Source organism: Hordeum vulgare, chromosome 5H (assembly GCF_904849725.1).
Source record: "Hordeum vulgare subsp. vulgare chromosome 5H, MorexV3_pseudomolecules_assembly, whole genome shotgun sequence".
Taxonomy (NCBI): Eukaryota; Viridiplantae; Streptophyta; class Magnoliopsida; order Poales; family Poaceae; genus Hordeum; species Hordeum vulgare.
In genome coordinates this window covers 325,908,411-325,933,631 of record NC_058522.1, presented here as the reverse complement: position 1 = coordinate 325,933,631, position 25,221 = coordinate 325,908,411, and the positions used below count along the sequence as shown (strand labels likewise).

At 42.5% G+C, this 25,221-nt stretch overlaps 1 protein-coding gene and 1 long non-coding RNA gene across 2 annotated transcripts; both read right to left on the bottom strand.

Annotated features, from left to right (window-relative positions):
- Nucleotides 1-11,290: 11,290 nt before the first annotated feature.
- Nucleotides 11,291-11,538, bottom strand: LOC123398132. Its single transcript, XR_006610079.1, has 2 exons — nt 11,426-11,538; nt 11,291-11,320 (listed from the first exon to the last, which is right to left on the bottom strand). It is a non-coding gene; the product is annotated as an uncharacterized LOC123398132 (long non-coding RNA).
- A 1,055-nt stretch (nt 11,539-12,593) lies between these two features.
- LOC123398131 lies at nt 12,594-14,201 on the bottom strand. The gene has a single exon (XM_045092641.1). The coding sequence runs from the start codon at nt 13,437-13,439 to the stop codon at nt 13,122-13,124; it is 318 nt and encodes a 105-aa protein (XP_044948576.1). The 5' UTR covers nt 13,440-14,201; the 3' UTR covers nt 12,594-13,121.
- Nucleotides 14,202-25,221: the final 11,020 nt, after the last annotated feature.

The following is a 25,221-nucleotide window of genomic DNA, read 5'->3' as shown; positions in this document are numbered from 1 at the left end:
ATAGGAGTCTCACAAAGACCATGGGTTAGTACACAAACACGTAATGGACAATGCTTACCATACCATGGGATCACTTGATCCCTCTCGGTACATCTTGTACGCTTTGTGTGTTGATCATCTTGATTTACTCTTTGTCTAAGATCTTGATCAACCTTGTGTCTCTATGACCATTCTTTGGATAATACCTTGAATACCATCTTGGTCATCATATAAACTCCTTGAACCCAACAGATGGACTTCAAGAAGTGCCTATGGAAAAATCCTATAAATATAACTTAAGGCAACCATTAGCCCATAGGAATTGTCATCAATTACCAAAACCACATATGGAGATATATGCTCTAACAAAAACGATGGAGAAATTCGCGATTCTGGATATGATGGAAGGGTTTCCGATCCGAGGGGTAAATATAGGCCAAAGAAGGGTGTTAGAGGAGGTGGGGCCCACCACGGCAGCCTGTGGCGCGGCTAGAGGCCAGGCCGCCTGGGCAGCCCCTGGCTCCCCTCCGGCCCATCTTTGGTGATCTGGACGCTTTCGTCACGCTGATTTTTATATATTTTCCTCAAGATTTTTGGGGCTTTGGAAATTTGGGTAAAAGCCCCTGCAAAAAAGACATCAGCAGACAGAAACTAGCACTAGGTGCACTGAGTTAGTAGGTTAGTCCAAATATGTGTAAAAAGATATAAAAGTTTAGCAAAACATATAACAATGTCACCCAAAAGATCATGGAACAAGTAGAAACTATAGATACGTTTGGGACGTATCAACCGATGCTTGGCTGCTGTTCTTACTTGAACAAGCCTCCCACTTATGATTAACCCTACCGCAAGCATTCGCAACTATGAGAAAAGTACTAAGAATAAATTCTAACCATAGCATTAAACTTACGGCTCCAAATTAGCTCCGTATGAAATAGTGCATAAAGCGGGGTTTAAGTTTCTGTCACTCTCGCAACCCACCATCTAATTACTACTCCACAATGCATTCCCTTATGCCCAAAGATGGAGAAGTGTTATGTAGTCGACATTCACATAACACCACTAAGGGAATCATAACATTCACATTATCAAAATATCGAACGAATATCAACTTCACATGACTACTTGCAACAAGACTTATCCCGTGGCCTCAAGAATAAAAGTAACTACTCACAAGTGATAAAAATGCTCATGATCACAGGGGTATTAAATAGAATATTAGATCTGAACATATGATCTTCCACCAAATAAACCAGGAAGCATCAACTACAAGATGTAACCAACACTACTAGTCACACCCAGGTACCAATTTAAGGTTCCGGTATAAGATTGAGCACAAGAGATGAACTAGGATTTTGAGAGGAGATGGTGTTGATGAATATGTTGATGAACAATGGCCTTCCCAAGATGAGAGGGTTGTTGGTGATGACGATGGCTTTGATTTCCCCCTTAGGGAGGGAAGTTCCTCTAGCGGAATTGCTCCACGGGAGGGCAAAAGTGCTCATGCCGAGGTTCTCCCTCGAGACGGCGGCGCTTCATCCCGAAATTCCTGTCCTGGTTTTTTCAGCTCAAAAGAGAATTTTCACCAGAAGATGGTTGCCAGAGATGGGCCAGGGGCCCACTACCCACCAGGCCGCGCCACGGGGGTCTGGCGCGCCTGGTGCCTAGTGGGAAACTGGTAGCGCCCCTCTGGTACTTCTTTCCGCCAGTATTTTTTGTTTATTCCACAATAAATCTCCGTGAAGATTTAGCCTATTTGGAGATGTGGAGAATATGTATCTTTGACGTAGTTTTTCTGGTCTAGAATTCCATGTGTCGGCATTCTCCCTCTTGATGTAAACCTTGCATATTACGAAACAAAATGCATCAGAATTACTCCACCAAGTGGTATAATGCATACAAAACACTAAAATAATTGTAACAAAACATGATGCAAAATGGACATATCTATTCCCCCAATCTTCGACCATGCTTGTCGTAAAGGGAAAGCCGATAATGAAAATTATGACCACATGCTTTGAGAGAGAGTTGTCAATAAAAACAAAATACGGACATAGCAGAATCATGCTCATTATTATAGCAGCAAATAAATTTCATAAAATACTTCATCACAAACAAGTAAAAATTCATCACATCATTGAAGTATGAAGCATAAATTGTATTGAAAACTAACAAACTAGGTTTTCAGTCAACTTTGCAACACAATTCATCATATTTTAAGGAAGAGTCACATATCGGAGCTTTTAAGCAAGTCTACATACTCAACCATCATTTAGTTTTGTATGATTGCTAACACTCATCACACACATATGAACAACAGGTTTCAACCGAACCCATAGAAAGATAGGGGCATAAAGTGTCTCCTCCAACCGTATTCACCTCAAGGGTGATGTCAACAACAATAATAAATCATGTCCATTCACATTCAACTCGATATAAATGCTTATATCTTTCCCCACCACGTGATGCTTGCATAGGAGAAAATAAAAAGGAATGGAGAAGGATGGTTTGACTCTTGCATAAAAGTAAAAGATAGGCACTTCGCGGAGGAAAGCAGAGGTTGTCATGCGCTTTTTTAGTTGTATGTCAAACCTCTTAGTGCAAAGGAATGTTACGTTATATTGCCCCTTGTGATAGCAACCTTTATTATGTGGTTTGTTGCTTTTATTATCGCCATCACAAGTTTGTACAATGCTTAATTTACCTTACACTAAATGATCAAACATGTTTAGAAACAATTTTTAGTGCTTTGTGCACCAATGACAACTTACTTGAAGGATCTTACTCAATCCAAAGGTAGGTATGGTGTACTCTTAAAACGTGGATTTGGGTTTAAGGTTTTGGATGCACAAGTAGTATCTCTACTTAGTGTGGAGTTTTCGCTAGCAAAGATATTGGGCAAGCACCACATGTTAAAGGATCTATAACAATATAAATTCTATATGAATGTGAAAAAACTTAAATCATTACATTATCTTCCTTGTCCAATGTCAACAGTTTTGGCATAGTACAATTAGTGGGAGCACACAATCATAAAAGATGTGAAGGATAGTGTATTTGCATGTAAATAATCTCTTCTCTAATTAATTATTTCGTGTGTTGTCAATCTTCAACAAATTTTACTACTTATATTTCTCCTTATGTGGTGTCACTACTTACTATAAGATTAGCATATGATGTTTTTAATTATTTTCCTTTATTCTGATTGCAGAAAGTAAATAAGACAAAGTCAAACTAAACTTTATTATATAATTCTCACTCAATTAATAGATAGATAGATAGATCACAAAACTAGATGTAACGCTCAAGATGTGATCCTATCCATATTTTGGCACGAGGGCCTCGACAGGGATAGAAGCGCATCTGGTTGTTTTACAAGAATGGATATCGTTACAAGTACATGTATTGAAGAGATGAGTATATGGAATTGGCTTACACTCGCCACAAGCTACGTCAAGATCACATCAATACAGTAATATACATTCATCATGTAGAAGAGCAGGGTCCGTCTACGAACGAAAAAAAAAATGATAAAAGATCAACGACCATCCTTGCCATCCCAGGCTGCCAGCCTAGAACCCATCCTAGATCAGAGAAGAAGAAGAAGAAGGAAACTCCAAATAGAAAAATATCGCGCTCATGTCAAAGTAACTCTTTAACTCTACCTGCAACTGGTGTTGTAGTAATCTGTGAGCCACAAGGACTCAACAATCTCATTTCGAAAGGTATCAAGACTAGCAAAGCTTAATGGGTGAGATATGGTTAAGTGGTGAGGCTGCAGCAAGCGACTAAGCATTTATTTGAGGTGGCTAACTTACGGGTACAAGAATAAGAGGGGGATGATCTACGCATAATTGGACATGAATTAATAATGATCAAATTAATGATCTTGAACACCTACTTAGGTCAAACGTAATCCCACCATGTCCTCTTCTAGATACAGAACTCACGAGAAGTGACAGACATGGTTACGCACATAGTTGGCAAGTTTTAATTAAGTTTACTTCAAGTAATCTAGAATCGAATGTTAAACAGAGTTTCCAAGTTCCCACATAACCGTGGGCACGGCTTTCCAAAAGATTTAACCCTGGAGGGGTGCTCCAACTAGTCCATCACAAACTACCACAGACTGCACCGGAATGACCTCAATCAGGGAAAACCCGCGATCTCCTCAGGTTCCTATTGGAAAACCTCAACCTCGAAAAAGCCCAAAGTATCCTCGGAATCCCACGCACGATACACTCGAGAATGGTAAGACAAGTCCAGCAAGGCCGCCCGGCGTGTCGACGATCCCGATAGGAGCCGCGTATCTCGTTCTCAGGACACGATGGAAAAGCAAAGCGTACGGTGGCGTGATAGACATATCCCAATTTGCCCCGGGTTGGCCTCGCACGGTGCTCTGTTTTGGACTAGCACCAGCAGCACTGGCCCACCTCTGTTATGTTGAATTACTCCTCGGGTTCATGACGCCCTATGCTTTTAACGGTGTTCAATATTATTATGTTACGAAAATATAGTACCAATGTTGGCCCTTGCCAGACGAGTTTTATCCCAAAACGAGAAATCTAGGGGGTCCCCATAACAACCCCAAGCATGTTAGGAGCGCTCATTTATGGAACATAACACCGGTACCCGAAACTAAGGCTGCAAAGGTGGAACAAAACACCTGGTTATAAGGCCAAGCCTTCCACCTTTTACGAAGTATATAGGTGCATTAAATTAAGTAGCAATAATATGGTGATATAACAGGGAACCCATGTTAGCACATGGAAAACAACTGCACCTGCAACTAGCAATGCTATCTAAGACTGAGCAAGCAGTAACATAGCCAAACAGTGGTTTGCTAGGTTGTAGAAAGGTTAAAGGTTTTCATGGCAATGTTGAGAGGCTGAAATTCAAAAGGTGGTAGGCAGCGAAACATAGCGGCAGAAACGAAACAACTAGCATGGCAATGATAGTAATGGTATCTAGGGAAATGATCATCTTTCCTGAGATCCTGCACGGAAGAAGAATGAATCCGTGATGCAAACGAACCAATGTAGTCGAACAGATCCTCACACTCCGAAGCGTTTCGGAACTCTATCAAGAATAAACAAACCGTAAACAAGAATTAACACACGATATCACCACAACAAATGCACGATACGAAGCACAACCTCATATGATGCATGATCGGTTTCAATTATGCAAGGCATGGCATGGCAATTCACAACATCAAACACTACACATTAAGTGAAGCTCCATATGCCACGAGTTGCATCTTGACGAAACTCCACATACAAATTATTTAGTTTACTCCCGTTTAGGTACACGGCAATATTAAATGTTGTGTGAACATGGCAAGAGGTGAAGCACAAATAAATTACCGATCTAGGCATTTTAAATGAGGTTGAAAATGACATATAGCATTTCCGAAATGATCCCACAAGTTAACTTCGAAATTTGTCCAGATGTGTTCTAAACATATTTTATGTTTCTTAAACAGCAAAATAAAGTGGGGATTTACAAAATAAGCACGTCATTCTAGTCGGTTTACATATATAGCTCATCTTCAGTGGAGCTACGGTCTACAAGATACGTGCAACACAAATCATTTGCATGCATGTCATATGCAAGCAAGAAAAAAATACACAGGGTAAAAATAAAAGAGAGGCCTTGGGGATTTGATTCCTTGCCCTCCAGGATTCAAACCAAAGCGCTAGCTAGTAGCACCGGGATGGAATTTGTGTCAAGTTGGCAGAGCCACTTTAACTAAGCCAGCTCTCCAACGCACATGACAGAAACAAAGGTCGGTCTGGCTGTGCAAAAACCAATATAGGGAATTCTGGGATTCGAACCCCAGATCACCTGGATGCAAACCAGATACGCTAGACACCTCGGCTACTAGTTCTGATGTGAGAAAAAGTTGTGGCCGAGCTAATAAACTGAACATGCTAGAATGGATCTAGCAAAACTTAAAATATGCAGAAAGCTTCTCACATCGGGGTTCACATACGTGCAGGCTCGGCACTGCTCCGGTGATGAAGGCAAGCGTGAAGGCCAGGGAAGGACACAGCAGACCTTGGGGAGGCCGGATCCAGGGGCGGGGATCCCGTTCCCGGTGATGGCAGGGTGTGGCGGCGCCATTGGAGGAGCTCATCCCCATGGCAGCAAGCCATCTCTCTGTTTACCTGAATAAAATAGAATAGACCGGGGGTTGAGGGAGAGAAGAACTAGGGGAGGAAGGAGGAGATAGGAGCGGGGGCATGGGGTCGAACCGGGAGGCGTGTGATAATCCCCAAGTACAAGGAATTATTGTAGCAATTTCCAAAGGTGGAAGTGATAAGTGTGGGGTGTCGAACCCCCAAGGAGATAAAGGTAAGATCAATATTCTCTCAAGTCCTATTTGCCACCGGTACAACTCTACGTACGCTTAATGTTTGCTTCCAACTAGGAACGAGAAATAAAACTATGTTGTGGGTATGAAAAGAATATCTTTGCATGACATCGAAGAACTAAAATATGTAAATAGGTGCTCTTATCATAAAGTTAGAATATACTAAAATATATTACAAACAACGAGTGTGTAATAATGATGGGTCGGTGTGCAGAATTGTCCTAGGCAATTGTTAACAAGATTGGTAATCATTATAGCAAATTTATATGAGGGAGAGGCATAATCTAACATACTTTCTCTACTTGGATTATATGCACTTATGATTGGAACTCTAGCAAGCATCCGCAACTACTAAAGATCATTAAGGTAAAACCCAACCTTAGCATTAAAGCATCAAGTCCCCTTTATCCCATACGCAACAAACCCCTTACTCGGGTTTATGCTTCCGTCACTCAAGCAACCCACAAACCCCTTACTCGGGTTTATGCTTCCGTCACTCAAGCAACCCACTATAAGAGAATCATGAACGTATTGCAACACCCTACAATGGGAATCCTTCACGTCTGCGCGGCACGGAAGGCACCGTATGACAACACCAAAATAAACATACAACTCAAACCAATCTCGATCATTAATCATCCCAAAGGGCAAAAGAAATCTACTCAAAACATCATAGGATGGCAACACATCATTGGATCATAATATATGGAATAAAGCACCATGTTCAAGCAGGGGATTACAACGGGGTGCGAGAGAGTGGACCATTAAAAGAAGATGAGGATTGTGATGAAGAAGGTGATGTTCATGAAGATGATCACCGCGGCGATGGTTCTCCCGGTGGCACTCCGGCACCACCAGGAGAGAGGGGGAGTGGGTCTCCCCCTTGTGCTTCCGCCTCCATGGCCTCCCCCAAGGTGGGGAGAGGTTCTCCCTCTAGTATTTGGCCTCCATGGTGATGATGGACCCTCCATATTCCTCCTCAATGGTCTCCGGTGATGGTGACCCCCTTCGGCAGGGTACCGGAGAGGGCCAAGATTGATCTTTCATGGCTACAGAGACTTGCGGCGACGAAACTTCCGATCTAGGTTTCTTTTCGGAGGTTTCTAGATTTATAGGAGTACTTGGCATCAAAATCAAGTCATGGGGGTGCTCGAAGGGCCCACAAGCCAGGGGTGCACTCCCAGGCTTGTGGCCTCCTCGGTAACTTCCTCATCCAACTATTTGCTCCAATATTTTTTATTTTTTATATTTTCCAAAAATATTCTCTGTAAATTTTCATCCCATTCTAAGAACTTTTATTTCTGCATAAAAACAACACCACGATAGTTCTGCCGAAAACAACGTCAGCCCGGGTTAGTTCTAATAAAATCATATCAAAACCATATAGAATTATTGTAAACATGCATGAATACTTCAGAAATTATAGATACGTTGGAGACGTATCAGCATCCCCAAGCTCTAGCGCACAAGTTTGATGAATGATAATTCCAATCACTTTTTCTAGCATTAATATAAACTATAAACAGTAGCTCATCTCATAAAACTTCTCATGATCAAGTAACAAGCTATTCACATGTTAAAGTATAGACCAGAAAGTTTCTTGAAAACTAACAAACAATATTCCTAGTCATCGAACAATTGCAATTCATCTTATTTTCAGGAAGGGTCTATGTAAGAGTTTTGATTTAGAAAATTCCACATACTCAACTATGATATAGTCTTCCATAATTGTTGCCACTCAAAGCATATTTTTAAAACAAATAGCATCCATCGAACACAGAGAAAGATAGGGCTTAATGTTTCGCCTCCCAACTTATTTATCATATAGATAATTGTCAACAATAATAATTCATGATCAAATATATTTGTGTGGATACATATATGTCTAGATCATTTCCCAACACACGACACTTGCCAAGAGAAAAATGTGAAATATAGGAAGTGGTGAAGATCACCATGACTCTTGCATAAAGGTAGGTACTAGAAAGTAAAAGATAGGCCATTCGCAAAGGGAAGCAGAGGTTGTCATGCGCTTTTTGTTTTTGGATGTACAAACCCTTAATGCAAAGGAACGTCACGTTGTATTGCCCTTTGGGATAGCAAAATTTATTATGCAGTGCGTCGCTTTTATTTCTTTACCATCACAAGTTTGTACAACACTTATTTTCCCTTACAATAAAAGATCATACATATTTAGGAGCAATTTTAATTGCTTTTTGCACCGATGACAACTTACTTGAAGGATCTTACCCAATCCATAGGTAGGTATAGTGGACTCTCATGGCAAAACTGGTTTAAGGGTGTTTCGATGCACAAGTAGTATTTCCTCTTGGTGCGGATTTTTTGGCTAGTATGAGGTGGAAGCAGGCACCACATGTTGAAGAATCCCTATCAAATAAATTCTATACAAATATACCCAAACATAACTCATTAAGTTGTCTTCCTTGTCCAATTTTAACTAATTTTATCGAGTTTGAAAATAATTAATGAGCTCACAACCATAGAAGATGTCCAAGGTAGTATATTTAGATGTGGAATCTCTCTTGCTTCAATATTCTTTCATTAATTGTTCAAGTGACCAAAGCGGTGTTTGCTAACTTTCAATAAATTTTACCACCTATACTTATTATGTGTGAAGTCATTACTCCCCATGGAATAAGTATATGAAGCATATTTAATTTCAGATTTATGATATTCAATTCGATCAACCATTTACTCATAGGATATAAGTGAAGCACGAGAGTGAATAACAAACTACTCCAAAAAGATATAAGTGAAGATCAGTGCGTAGTAAATTTGTTAAATAGCCATGTGAGGACTCTCTCTCTTATTCAAAAATTTAGATCCTTTAATTTTATTCGAACAACAAAATAAAATAAAAGTGGCACTCCAAGAATAGCACGCATCATGTGAACGAATAAAACTTTAGGCTCAACATAGGCTAACCGATAATTATTGATGAAGAGAGGTGGGATGTGAAGCATCCCCAAGCTTAGATGCTTGAGACTTCTTGAAATATTTACTTGGAGTGCCTTGTGCATCCCTAACGTTGAGCTTTTGTATCTCGTCCAATCCTCTCATGTCATGGTTTCACCTATTCGCAAAAACTTCATCCACACAAAACTCGAAAAGAACTCATGAGATACGTTAGTTCAAATAAAAATAAATCAACTCCTTATGTACTGCCAAGACAATTTGCATAATAATTTTCAAACATTAGATATTGTATACTATCATTTCCACAATTTATATCTACCAATATAGGCTATGAAAACTATAGAATAAGTAGATAACAAAACTATGACAGCAATCTGTCCAAACAGAACAGTGTGTAGCAATTTGTGAAAACAGTGTACTTTCGTAACTCGAAAAAATATGAAATTTAGTACATGCTATAAATTTATATGAAAACACTATGTAAAAAATTTAAAAAAATTCGACGTTCCAGTAAAATACGAAAATTCAAACACTACAGCAATAGTTTCTGTGTAGCACATTAAACATGCAATGCAAGCATCCTAAAGGCAGTTCTTGAAACTTTTTATTGAAAAACAAGATTATGAATAAGACCTAATAGAAAACAAAAAATAAAATAGCGCTTCAAGCAAAACTCATATGATGTGATGAATAAAAATATAGCTCTAAGTAAGATTACCGATAGCTTGGGAGACGAAAGAGGGGATGCTTCCGGGGCATCCCCAAGCTTAGGAACTTTGAGTATTCCATGGATATTACCTTGGGAGTGCCTTGGGAATCCTCAAGCTTAGATTCTTTTCACTCCTTATTCTCCTAATATCAGTGTCTCAGCCAAAACTTGAAAACTTTAATCACACAAAACTTAACGAAACTTCGTGAGATGGGTTAGTATAATGAATAATGATGATTCACTTAGGTACTGTCAAGACAAGATTCATAATAATTCCCACATGATAACTACTGTATTCTATCATTCCCATAATTTATATTACTGAATATAAGCTATGAAAACACTAAAATAAGCAAACTATGCATGCAAAATAGAATCTTCCAAAACAGAACTTCCTATGAAGATATGTAGTATAGCCATACTTGAAGATATGTAGTATAGCCATACTTCCTGTCTCTAAATATTCTGAAACATTAGGAAAACCATAAGAATTTGTATAGGGACCGTGTAAAAATTTCAGATCATCATCACACTCTAGTAAAAAAAAAAAAAATCTGTACTGGAGTCAAAAGTTTCTGTTTTGGTTCAGCATCAATTCTACTCATCTTGTGAGTCATCTCAAAGGCTTTACTTGACAATTTATTAAAATAAAAAACACAAAACATGATTACTACAGTAGCTTAATCATGTGAACTCATAAAAACAAAAGGTAAGTGTTGAATTGTCTCCCAACAAGCGCTTTTCTTTAATGCCTTTTAGTTAGGCATGGTTATTTCAATGATGCTATTCCAAGCTTAATTCCGGTGATGATTCTATTCATACTCTAAAAGATACAGGTGAGGTTCATAGAGCATTCTACAATTAATATAGATTAAAAAATATCAAAGCTCAAAATATATAAGTGAAGTACAAGAAGCATTTTATAAGGCCATACTCAAAAGATTTTAGTGAAGTACGAAGAGCATTCCATACTCAAAAGATTTAAGTGAAGCACAAAGAGCATTCTACAAAGACATACTTAAAAGATTTAAGTGAAGCGCATGAAGCATTCTATAAATCAGTGAATGACTATCTCAAACTAGAAGGGTTCATAAAAGGATAAGAAAAACACTGAGGACGCATATCATGTGAACAAAATAAAAACCGAGGTATACCGATAATTGTTGATGAATAAATATGGGATGACTTCAGGGGCATACCCAAGCTTAGATGTTTGAGCCTCCATTAAATATTTACTTGGGGTGTCTTGGGCATCCCCAGGCTTGAACTCTTGTCTCTCTGTATTCATGTTTTATCGATACCTCCTCGATCTTCGAACACTTCATTCACATGAAATTAAACATAACCATTGTGAGATATGTTAGTATAATAAAGCAAAATACTACTTTAAACAACAAAATAAAGTGGTTCACATGAAACTAAACGTCATTCTAGTCAGTTTAGATATATAGCTCATCCCCAAGCTTGAACTCTTGTCTCTCCGTATTCATCTTTTATCGATACCTTCTCGATTTTCGAACACTTCATTCACACAAAACTAAACATAACCATTGTAAGATACACTGCCACATGCAAGCAAGAAAAAAATACACACAGTAAAAATAAAAGAGAGGCCGTGGATATTTGATCCCTTGACCTTAAGGATTCAAACCAAAGCGCTAACCAGTAGCACCGGGATGGAATTTGTGTCAAGTTAGCAGAGCCACTTTAACTGAGACGGCTCTCCAACACACATGACTGAAACAAAGGCTAGCATGGCTGTGGAAAAACTACTATAGGGAATTCTGGGACCTGAACCCCAAATCCCTTGGATGAAAACCAGAGGCACTAGCCACCACGGCAATAGTGCTGATGCGAGGAAAAGTTGTGGACGAACTAATAAATTTAACATGCTAGAATGGATCTAGCAAAAATTCAGATATGCAGAAAGCTGCTCATATCGGGGTTCAGAGACATGCTGGGCACTGCTCCAGTGACAACAGCAGGCGTGGAGGACGGGGAAGGACATGCCACACCTTGGGGAGGCCGGATCTAGGGCGGGGATCCTGTTCCCGGTGATGGCACGGCCTGGCGGCGCCATTGGAGGACCTCATCCCCATGGCGGCGAGCCATCTCTCTGTTTACCTGAAGAAGACAGAACATACCGGGGGTTGAGGGAGAGAAGAACTAGGGGATGAAGGAGGAGAGAGGAACGGAGTCATGGGGTCAACCCGGGAGGCGCGTCATGGCTGTGGGGAGCTGTTGGGGCGGTGAGGCCAGCCCGATGGTCTCCGACGGCGGGGCTTCGACGACACAGCTGTGGCATCGTTCCTTGGGCAGGATCTCGGGGACGAGGTTGTGCTCTGCTTGGGGTGGACTACAGCTTGGTCAGGGACGAGCTCGCACGGGAGTTGGTCGAGAGGGGGCGCGAGGGATCGGGGCAGCCTTGTCCAGCGGGTCAGCCGACGCGAGGAGTGAGGGAGGCGCGTGTGGTTGAAGACGGGTGCAGGAAGGGCACGGGGCGCGAGCAGGCTTCGACGAGCGAGGGCGAGGTGATGGCACAGGAGCATGGGGATTGCTATGGTTGGTGTTAAGATTAATTAAGATACTTAATTAGAAAAATCCCTGCATGTATTTCAGCAACCGCCGCGTTGGTTCATCGCCTCTCCAAAACGAGGCGTCCTCCCTGTACCTATAATACAGAAGCATCAATGGAAGAGAGTAGATTTTTGATCTCAAACACGTTATCAGCACGCTCCCGGATGAGCGATCTCATTGGCCTCACAACGAGGAGACACGAAGAGACCAAAGCGATGATGTCCCGAAGAAAAGTCGCGGCCTTTGTCTTGCATCCGCATAGACCGGCGGCGTTCGAGGCGACGAGGCTGGCCAGCCCTCTGCAGCCATGCCGTCGGCCCCGTCGCTAGCCATGGTAAGGCTGCTCCCACGAGCGGGTCTGGTGTCCGTGGTACCCAGCGAGCGGCAGTTCTGCATCGGTGGCTGGGTGTGACGTTGGAGTCGTCCTCGGCAAGAGCGTCCGTCTACAACATCAGGATCAAGCAAAGACCAAAGTCCTGATTCTAAACAAGGTGTCTATTTTCCAATTTAACAATTGCAATCAGGAGTTAGTACCTTTTGTCCTCAAGATCTTGCATCGCTCGTTCTTGCGGAGGAGGAGTGGTTCTTGAGATCTTGCCCGCATGACCGTACCCCGAGGCTTATGGCATTGCCGCTCGCCGGTCGCGTTGCACAGGCAGCAGCGCAAGATCTCGTCGGCGCCGCCGCCCGCGCCGCGCCTGTCACCCGCGCGACGCCCCTTACCAGGCCGTGGTCGTACCCGTCCGCGTCGTGGGTGCTCGCACCTGCCCGCGCCGGACCGTGGCCGCGTCCGCCCGTGCCATGGGCGCTCGCTCCTGCCCACACCGAGCCGTGGCCGCCCGCGCCGGGCAGTGGCCGCATCTGCCCGACCTAGCGCGGCTCTCTCGGGCGCACCTTTGGCCTCGGCTACAGCATGGTCCACCCCATGGCCCTCCACTGCTCTTGCTTGCGCTCAGCACGCGGCGTGGACCGCATGGATCGCGGCGCCCCACGGCGCAGCCATGGCCTTCGGCCTCGGCGCGAGACGAAGGTGCACACCGCGAGGGCAGCGCTACTGGCCACCAGCGCAGCCTCGGCGCTGCTCCTCCCAGGACGGTGATGCCTATGGCCGTGGCCCCTGCCCGGACTCCTCGCGGAGGCGTGGCCGCCTAGGCGCGCGGGTGATGGCATCTTACTGCCAGCTGACGGCACGACAACGTCACCCTCCGACATAGTTTCCCACAGCGGAGACGACGACGCTCCCGCAGCCGCAGCCTTGGCCGGCGAGCCAAAACAGCGGCGGGCGGTTACAGGATTTCTCCTGGCAGAAACCGCTTGAGAGTAGAGAGATAGAAATCTTATCTCTTTGCAAGTTTTGCAATTTAGCCCTTGTGGATTTACCTATTTTCTAAATAGGCTAAAACTTGTGTCTGTTATCATTTTATGGTAAATTCCTGGATATTTCGGTATATTGCAGGTTGGTCTAACTATCTGCTACTCGCAACATTAAGGCCACATGCAGATCATCATTTAGCCCATTTTCTCTAGAGTTTTTAAAATTCCAGAATTATGTGGCTGCTATTTGCTTGATCTATAACATGTTCTTTACCGGTACAACGACATTGTTTTACGATTGAGATTAAATTTTCTCGCAAAACAATATTGATTTGCGACTAAGAAATGTATATATTTTTTCTCGCAAAACAATTTCATTGCAATTGAGATTTTTATCTCTTGAAAAGATAAATTCAGTACGTTTAAAGTATTGATTTGCAATTGAGAATTTTCTTCTCTCGCAAAACAATCTCATTGCGATTGAGATTTTTTTTCTCGCAAAATGTTAATTCACCCTGCTAAATTATCTTGCAACTTTATACAAGATCATCTCATTCAATTTGAGGTCTATACAATTCAAGTTTTTCATTTGAACATCAACTTTATAACATCATTACTATTCATTACAATAGTAGTGTATTTCCGTTGAATACGAGGTATTTCAGAATGTATGTATCTCCATGTTCGCTACATGTCGAGATTAATACATTTATTTGTAATTGAGATTTTTATTTTCTTGCAAATAAAAATCAGTTCATCTTAATTGAGCCTTTGGCTTGATACAAGCAAAAATTGGTATGCAAAATTCTAAGTGTTGTTCTTCAAATTGATGCTTGGGATCACAAGGTAGTGCGTAGATCTACCGCTTGCAGATTACCACCATTACTGTTAAAGCCTATATTTTGTCATTCTGACACTATAATTGCTTTACAAAGTGCTCTCCCACACATTTTTCTAAGTCATGACATAAGGCATTACGAGTGAGTATCTACTGACTTCATCAGATTATACTCCCTAGTGTTGCAAGATCTACTCCATTTTGGAGATTATCTTCAAGGTGTCATGTTTAGCAATTTGAGATTCAAACTAATTGTTTCAAATAATTTCTTGAAATATCCATTAATTTTGCTAAGTTCATTACAACATCAACCATGATGGTCTTTAATTTACTGACTGTAAATTAATTGTCTATGGTTTACCCACAACGGTAACATATGGCTATAGAATTTGAGGCACTCGCCCTCAATGGCCACCACTGCCCTATCTCATAGGATAATGTGTGCAATCCAGAATTCACCTCTGGTCAGGATCACACCACTAACAAAAAATGTTGTCTTATACATTATAGGGCATTAGATCCAGATCTCAACATCTGGTTATTCTGTATCAGCAATTCTTGGGACACAATGAACTCAAGGGAAAAGGTTTGAATCTCACTTCAACCTTCAACCCGACATCACTAGTGATGATGGGATCCTATGGACACGAAGAACGTGTGGTTGAATATGACTCAACTAACATGTCTGAAGACATTGTTTAGTCTCTCAATCTCCTGAGTGGTCAACATAATTTATGTCCATTTACGATGTTCTAATAAGAACATAAGTATTGTTTTCATCATATATTGTATATCACAATATATTGCATCAACACTTTGGTACAAATACATTTGTATGTATTCTATATATCTGACAGTGATTTTCTTAAGAATCTTCATGTCTATATATAGATTTCTACAGGGGTCAATCCGATGAAAGATGACATGTGCCTTGTGGACATATGCACCACAAACTCTATACTCAGGGAAGTCCAATGTTTCCACTCTCATCGAGAGAAATGAGATGTTTTAAAATCGCTAGACGCGATGAGGTATTTGTTGGCTCAACTTGAGTCATATTTACTATCCCTGTGGGTACTCGAGTAATGTCGGGATGCTTTATTGCTTCCCAGGTTTAACTCGTACCCTACTAAACTATTGAGTTATCCATCAAAATAGTTTCCATAGCGAAAATTATGATGACAACAAAGAGAAATAACTTCTCTTTACCATATGCAACGGATATGGCAAGCACATTCTCTATGTATCATATTGATTGTAATACACATACGACACACCCCGTAGCACATGTTGCATATGAGATAGTTTTCCAGAGTGTCTTGTACATGACAAACTTGGCATACTCGCCTTGGTCATCGAGACATTGGGTTGAAACCGAAACTATCAGCAATTCCAATAGTTTATGATTATTATGATGTTAAATTCTAACAACATTTGGATTTTATGTGCACTACATGTGACACAGGGAAGCTAATTTTAAGGCCCGCTCACCTTAAAGTCTACGTTGAACCACTCAGACTCCTTGAATGCATCAAGTTGAGGTAAGTGGCTCTTCCCATTCATTGACTAGACTATTTAGGTTTTCCATGGTTCTAAAAGACACATCTATACGATGGTCTCAAGTGTGCTTTGTCCACACGAAACCATTGGCTCATTATCCTGACATCGATTTCAAGCAAATCGAATGGATAACATTGCAGAATTGTCCTTGAGTGCCTTCTCTATGGCTCTTGGATTGAGTCTTAGCAATTTGTCCTAATGTCTAGACTTAAAATGGTTTGCATTATCTTTACTTTGGAGTTGCAACTTATCAACTTTACGTTGGAGTCATGAAGTTTTACACGCTCATGACCAAACTATATACTATTAGTCCTCTCTATCTTTGATACGTGGAAATCTACCAAGTATTTCCCATCTGCGGTAATTCGGTTGCATACCGATATCACCACCCAACATACATCATTGGCCCCTCAACATATAGTTGGGATCTATGTGAGGAATAACTGCATTACTGTCAATACCTTAAGCCCCTCACATAGGGAGTTATTCAAGGCCAGTATGCTGATTAAATGAGGAACATTTCCAGGCATTAGGGGGAGATTTCAAGTACCATAAAGAATGCCAGGAAATTAGTGGAATGTTCTACACATTTCTGCCTCAAATCCACGTGCTCAAAGAACTGAACCATGCGTTCAGAAGATTTGCAACACATTGCAAATAACCTGCCAGATTCATTTACTGTCTATAAAGGTGTCACACAATCCTACAATCCCGCAAAAGTACGCCTGAAAGAGTGGAGGTACCAACAAAAACCACTCCAATCCCCATTCGATGCAACAGGGGGAGATGTATGGCAAAAGTACATCGGGATTCAGCTTCTCGCAAGCAAGGATATCAAGGCCTCTGAATCAGTAAATGCAAGTCAACTTCACGTTGGCAGACACCTAATGGGTAGTATACACCCAGTGGATGGGAAACCTCCACCAACCCAGGTCATAATGCACACGATGACCAGGACATAGGAATACCCGACTCAATCGCATTGGGAGATGCGAGCAGTCACCACGGGTAATGATATTTCCATCAACTATATATTGATATATAGATTCTGAAGAATCATATAATCAGAAGTCTACAATTGTCGACATACATATCTCAACTAGATTGCAAACCTTTCACATGATTCAGGTCCAAAGACCATGGCCATGGCAAAGTGTGAACAACACTCGGACTGAACTCAAGCAAAGGGTATAATCTAGGTAAAAATAATCTTGCTCAATAATGGAAAGGTATTCATAAACAATACATACACCAGTTTTCTTCTGGAAATAGAATTGAGAACAACAAGGTGGTGAAACATAGAGCAAGTATTGTAGCACAAGGGTTCACGCAGAGACCCAACTATTCTCCAGAGGTGGAATCTCTTTCTGATAATTTATATCATTGGCAGTACAAAATCATCTATCTCAGCAGTTGATAGATGTAGTGATCACATATCCATGTGGATCACTAGATTCAGACATATATGATTGATTCTCAATGGAATCTCACTTCTGAATCGAAATGCAAAATGCAACATACATTGTGTAAAAATCAGTAAGTCATCATAAGACTTATTGTTGTCGGTACATATGGTACAACCGACATAGTGAGATCCTTCATTCATACATTATGGTATACTATGTTGTCTATATCCATAATATATTGGAGAAATTCATTATGGAAAAATCTTATCCATCCATAACCCTCATGGTAGTTCATTCTCTAGACATAGAGAAAGATCTATTTAGACCAAGAGATGATGGAAATGAGATATTGGGACTGGACGTTCCATAATGCCATTGGAACCACCAAACACAATTGGTTGGTACTCAAGAATATCTTTCGATATCTCCAAGGCATCAAACATCTTGTCCTGGTTTTCCAGTTTCACATAAATGTGAACATCGATATCATTGGATACATCAATCAGATCCCCACTATATAAGGTCATAGACAAACTTAGTGTTCCTACTAGGTGTGGTAGCCCTCTCATGAAGAGTGTTCGAAACAGACCTCATGGCTACATCCACCAACCATTATCTCAATGATAATGTTTCTTGTGTTGCCCGGATGCAAACAGGTTACGTAATAAGCAATATCACTATATTGCATATCTTGCAGGTCAAATCATGCGAATGATTTGTTCATCAGGTCTCTACCAACTTCTTTGTTCCAGAGATGTGTTCATGGAATTGGTATGTGACACCTTCGAATTTTGCAAGAATCAGGGGGAGTATCCTCCTGAATTGTTCCTGTTCAATGCATCATATTATACTCTTTTTTCCTTCATGAGTTTACTTTACATGTTCTCATAAAGGTTTTTAATGAGGTAATATCAACATGAGATCATATGTCATACTTTCTGTTTTCCCCACCGGGGTTTTTAGGAAAGTATATACGACATATTTATTGCCATTTGAACTCTATGGGTTTTCTCGTCTTGAGTTAAAAATGGATAATAACCATTATATGTTGCATCATTTTCTCCTTATTTTTCCCATTGGGTTTGAAGGAGTTTTGGCAACATATCAATCAATATACTCCTCCTGTTTTTCCCACAGGGTTTTTAGAGGAGACTCTTTCAAGATGATGATGCTACCTATACAAGCATGGATTAGGGGGAGTGTTCAGATTAATTAAGATAATTAATTAGGAAAAATCCTTGCCTGTATTTCAGCAACCGCCGTGTCGGTTCATGTACAGACGCCTCTCCAAAACGAGGCATCATCCCTGGAAGCATGTACCTATATATACAGAAGCATCAATGGAAGAGAGTAGATTTTTGATCTCAAACAGTTGGCTCGGCGGGCAGAGCAAGGAGGAGACCAGTTGGGTGGCAGTGCTGAATCGAAAGCAAATCCCGAGGAGGGAGAGGGGAGAGCGCTGGTTGGCCTGGTGAGGAAAACTAGGTGGGGTGGCGGCGCTGCTGGGACAAGGCTCCTATGTTTTAGGGTTAGGCTAGGTTTAGGTCTAGATGGTCTATATATGTAGCTAGTGGACTAGTTTTAGGCTCATCTCGATCCTCCATTTTTTAATCGGATGTCAGGAAAAATAGGTTAGGAGAGTCCAGTTAACAAACCGATGACGGTTTAGGGTATTACAGGGTTGATCCAGACCCAACGGTCACGACCACCCGGTTCGGGTCCGGGTGGATTTTTCAGACTAGGTTAAGGGCAGGTTATGTGCACTATGTAGAGGGGCTAGGCGGAGATGAGAGGGAAAAACGGGCAGCCCGACATCGGGGTTTTAAATACAGAAAATGTCCGACAACTAACCGACTATAGTGCCGCTATAGGTTTAACGGTTCGGGCATCAAACGAACTCCAATTGCGACGAAATTTGGCAGGCGACCTACCTACACTATATTAACACATCATGCCAAGTTTCAACCCCATCCAAGAATATTTTATAAAAACTTTTAAAGCAATATTTTAAATGACGTCGAGGGTGCGTGAGTGTGTGGTTGGTCTCAAAACGGTCAACGAAAAAAGGACAAAACTGACATCTAATAATGGGTGCAAGTTTTTAAAACTGGTGGCAACGGAGTGCCGATGCAATGCAGATGATGCACATGATGTGATGATGAATGCGATAAACAAATAATTAACACGATGACAATGGAACCAAAGGGGAATCTTCTAGAGCGACGGTTCCGGGTTGTTACACTAGAACTCAAAAAGATGGATCAAACTAAAGTTTTATTTGACTAAATCACGAAATAGCTAAAGGTCAAACTAAGATGGATAAAGATAATAAGAGTGATGGTGATACGATATCGCGGCACCTTCCCCAAGATTGGCACAAGCCAAGGGGAGTGCCTATACCCATGTACTCAAGTCTCCTTCTTTGGTGATGAAGATGGAGGTGGTGGTGTAGATGATGAGGTAGCGTCAAACTTGTCCTCCAGCTTCCATGAAAGTGGCTCACCATTGTAAGAGGAGGAATGAGTCTCCACAGTCCTGCAACTTGCATCTAAACTCATACCTTTAAACTTTGCTTCATGTCCAAAGATTTGGTTTTGAAGATCAAAGATTTGACCTTGCAGAATATTGATTTGCTCGTTGGGGCTGAAGACGATATCCTTCAAGGACCTGCCATCCACCTTTTTATCATGGGAGAATTCTGTGATCATGGAGTGGTTGGCAGTGAGTCCACGCTCCACCATGCCTTGGCACATGAAGATCTCCTGCTCCACCTCCTCGAGCCTAGCTTCCACGACCCCCATCTTCTTGGGCCCTTGAACATCTCGGATGTGAAGCACCCCCTCGCGCAACTCAATGGTTTGAGGGTGCTTCGTCACCTCCGCCAAGTAGGGGTTGATGACCCTGTTGAAGAGTTTTTCCTTGGAAGAGTTTGATGAAGCCATGGTGATCTAGTTTGTCAGAACAATAGCACGAAACAAGAACAGAGGATTTTTCCATGGTACGGGGGTCAAATCATCGGGAGATATATGCAGAGAATATTTATACAAGGAAATACATGCCCCACAAGAAAACGGAGCGAGGAAGGTACCCAAGGGGCCCAGTAGCCACCAGGCCACGCAAAGGGGGCTCGCACGCCAGGTGCCTAGTGTGCACCTTGGTTGCCTTCCCGTGTGTTTATCGATTTCCTATTTTTTCTAAAATTCCAAAACTGATAGAAAATATTTTTGAGGATTTTCGTGACTCCATTTACTTACAGTATCACATACCTCTTACTTTTACGGGTTCTGGAGTGTTCTGGAAGGTCTCCTTAAGGTACTCCCTTAGTGTCATGTTTTAGGTAATATTTGTTTCAACATTAATTGGTGTACCTGAAATATAGTGCTTTATTCTTTGTCCATTGACCACCTTCGGGTTACTGCCTTCGGGATTATTGATCTTAATAGCTCTAGACCGATAAAATTGTTCGATGATATATGGTCCTTCCCATTTGGAGAGAAGTTTTCTTGCAAAAAATCTAAGACGAGAATTGCACAATAGAACAAATTCACCAACTTTGAATTCTCGCTTTTGGATTCTTTTGTCACGCCATGTGTCGTGGTTTTGTCATGGCAGATGTCCTCGTGAAAGGACTTAGAGATGGAGCCATCTCACCTTGGTGGCGACTCAAAGGGGGTGAGCGAAAGCGAGACTCGGATTTACCCTGGTTCGGCCCCTCGAGAAGAGGTAAAAGCCTACGTCCTGCTTTGTGTGGATTAATGGTGGTTTCGATTACAAGGAGGGCGTAACTCGCCTGACCTAGCTCTCGATTTCCCTCTAACTCGCCTGACCTTTCCCTGGGACTCGCCCATATATACAGGTCAAGGCCCTAGGCTTTACAAAGTCCTGCCATCCTACTCATAGTAGCTTTCCTTATCTCTAAGTCGTCGTGTTCCCCACGATCAGGAGCTTCCTTGACGTTCCATCATCCGCACGATTCTTTTGAACCGTCCTATAGCTCCTGGGCCATAGAACGCATAATTAATGGTGAGTCGCCCCTTTGGTGACCCGACCCATTAAGGGCGGGTTACCTACAGGTAACATCCCCAACATTAGGCCCCAGATTGTCGTGAATTCATTCATGTCAATAAACTCCCATCAACTTGGGGCGACTCTCCTCATTTCCAGCCTTCGGCAAACGTTGAGCCGCCATCCGTGGTACTTAGCCTGAGTCGCCACATAGTATTAAATGGCGTCACCTCATCCCCTTGGTTCCAGAGCTCCAAACACTGTAACCGTCAACGGATCTTTTGCCCATAATTGCTTATCCCGAAAATCTAGGCGCCATCATCGCGATCTCTGACTTGTCACCTCGATATCCGCCTCGACAGCCTCGTTTTCCGTTCCTGCCCTTTAAGTAACAAGAGAAATGGGGGGAAAGAAACCCCGTCACCAACCTCCACCCCGTCTTCGTCTTCCCTGTGCTCTTCGTCTCCGAGCGCCAACACCCGGGCGTCGTCTCCAAGCTCCAGCGCCCCAACGTCGTCTCCGGCTCCTGGAGTTTTCTCCATCGACTGCGACTCTCCGGGCACCAAGGAACACGAAGCTCTGAGAATTCGTCCCCGACAGCGATCTCCTATTTACAGGTACATATCTTCCCCCACTTAAGGTTAGGCCAAGAACGCCATGACCGTAGCCTCCTTGCAAGCTAGCTTCATAACGCAATGAACACCTTGAACTGCTTTAGATCTGTTCCCCGCTCCAGTGATTGGCTTTAGGTGGTAACAGGCTTCGGCCATTTAATCATGTCCTCCTGCCTTTTTAAACCCAGGTACTGCTGACCAACATTGTAGTTGCGTTATATGTGTAGTTCATCACCATTACTCCAGGCGATATCTTTCTATTTTAATCCATCCGTAGATCCATAATTTACCGCCTGTCTGTAGAAACATGTTTATTCACCTGTTGAGAATATCTCTAAGGAAAAGAACAGTTCTGAGAGTCGCCATTTAGCTTCAGTCTTCATAGCGACTTAGTTTCATTATTGTAGCCATGATGCCTTCTCTTCCAGTCTGAAGGGCGGGTTAGAATACTTTTTGAACATACACGTGTAGATCGCCCAAATAGCGGGCCATGTCGTACATCAATCTTTGGCGGGTTACCAATTCTTGTACGAACACCGTAGGCCCATACCGGCGGGTTAGAAGCTCTCCTAGTCTGTTACTGAGTCGGCTCGTACTCCATTTTTTGTAGTCATCGCCATTACGAGGTGTGATTGGTTTCCAACCAAGGTCGTGTTGGAAATATGCCCTAGAGGCAATAATAAATTAGTTATTATTATATTTCTTTGTTCATGATAATCGTTTATTATCCATGCTATAATTGTATTGATTGGAAACACAATACTTGTGTGGATGCATAGACAAAACACTCTCCCTAGTAAGCCTCTAGTTGACTAGCTCGTTGATCAAAGATGGTCAAGGTTTCCTCACCATAGGCAAGTGTTGTTACTTGATAACGGGATCACATCATTAGGAGAATCATGTGATGGACTAGACCCAAACTAATGAACGTAGCATGTTGATCGTGTCATTTTGTTGCTACTATTTTTCTGCGTGTCAAGTATTTATTCCTATGACCATGAGATCATATAACTCACTGGCACCGGCGGAATGCCTTGTGTGTATCAAACGTCACAACATAACTGGGTGACTATAAAGATGCTCTACACGTATCTCCGAAGGTGCCCGATGAGTTAGTATCGAGCAAGACTGGGATTTGTCACTCCGTGTGACGAAGAGGTATCTCGGGGCCCACTCGGTAATATAACATCACACACAAGACTTGCAAGCAATGTGACTTAGTGTATGTCACGGGATCTTGTATTACGGAACGAGTAAAGAGACTTGCCGGTAAACGAGATTGAAATAGGTATGCGGATACTGACAATCGAATCTCGGGCAAGTAACATACCGAAGAACAAAGGGAATGACATACGAGATTATATGAATCCTTGGCACTTAGGTTCAAGCGATAAGATCTTCGTAGAATATGTAGTATCCAATATGGGCATCCAGGTCCCGCTATTGGATATTGATCGAGGAGTCCCTCGGGTCATGTCTACATAGTTCTCGAACCCGCAGGGTCTACACACTTAAGGTTCGGCGATGTTTTATGCGTATTTGAGTTATATGGTTGGCTACCGAATGTTGTTCGGAGTCCCGGATGATATCACGGATGTCACGAGGGTTTTCGGAATGGTCCGGAGAAGAAGATTGATATATAGGATGACCTCATTTGATTACCGAAAAGTTTTCTGCATTACCGGGAATGTACCCGGAGTGACGAATGGGTTCTGGATGTTCACCGGGGGGGGGGGGGCAGCCCACCCGGGGGAAGCCCATAGGCCTTAGGGGTGCCGCACCAGCCCTTAGTGGGCTGGTGGGCAAGCCCAAGAGGGCCCTTGCGCACGAGAGAAGAAAAATCAAAGAGAAAAAAGGGGGAAGTGGGATAGTAGAGAAGGACTCAACTTTCCAATCCTAGTTGGACTAGGATTGGAGGAGGAATCCTCCTCCCCCCGTTCGGCCGACCCCTTGAGGCTCCCTTGAGCCTCAAGGCAGGTCCCTCACCCCTCCCTCCTATATATACTGAGGTATTAGTGCTGATTTGAGACAACTTTGCCACGACAGCCCGACCACATACCTCCACGGTTTTTCCTCTAGATCGTATTTCTGCGGAGCTCGGGCGGAGCCCTGCTGGGATAGATCACCACCAACCTCCGGACTGCCGTCACGCTGCCGGAGAACTCATCTACCACTCCGTCTCTCTTGCTCGATCAAGAAGGTCGAGATCATCATCGAGCTGTACGTGTGCTGAACGCGGAGGTGTCGTCCGTTCGGCACTAGATCGGAGCGGATCATGGGACGGATCGCGGGACGGTTCGTGGGACGGTTCGCGGGGTGGATCAAGGGACGTGAGGACGTTCGATTACATCAACCGCGTTTCTTAACGCTTCCTGCTGTGCGATCTACAATGGTACGTAGATCGGAAATCCCCTCTCGTAGATGTACATCACCATGATAGGTCTTCATGCACGTAGGATAATTTTTGTTTCCCATGCGACGTTCCCCAACAATGACATCATGAGCTAGGTTCATGCGTAGATGTTATCTCGAGTAGAACACAAAAGTTTTTGTGGGCGGTGATGTGTGATTTTCTGCCCTCCTTTGTCTTTTCCTGATTCCGCGGTATTGTTGGATCAAAGCGGTTCAGACCGACATTACTCGTACGCTTACGAGAGACTAGTTTCATAGCTACAAGCAACCCCGTTGCTCAAAGATGACTGGCGAGTGTCGGTTTCTCCAACTTTAGTTGAATCGGATTTGACCGAGAAGGTCCTTGGAGAGAGGATAAATAGCAATTCATACATCTCCGTTGTGGTGTTTGCGTAAGTAAGATGCGATCCTACTAGATACCCATGGCAACCACGTAAAACATGCAACAACAATTAGAGGACGTCTAACTTGTTTTTGCAGGGTATGCTTGTGAT

What these genes read in the sequence shown, in the direction of transcription:
- LOC123398131 (XM_045092641.1), bottom strand. Translation starts at nt 13,439, where the DNA reads ATGCGGCCACTGCCCGGCGCGGGCGGCCACGGCTCGGTGTGGGCAGGA.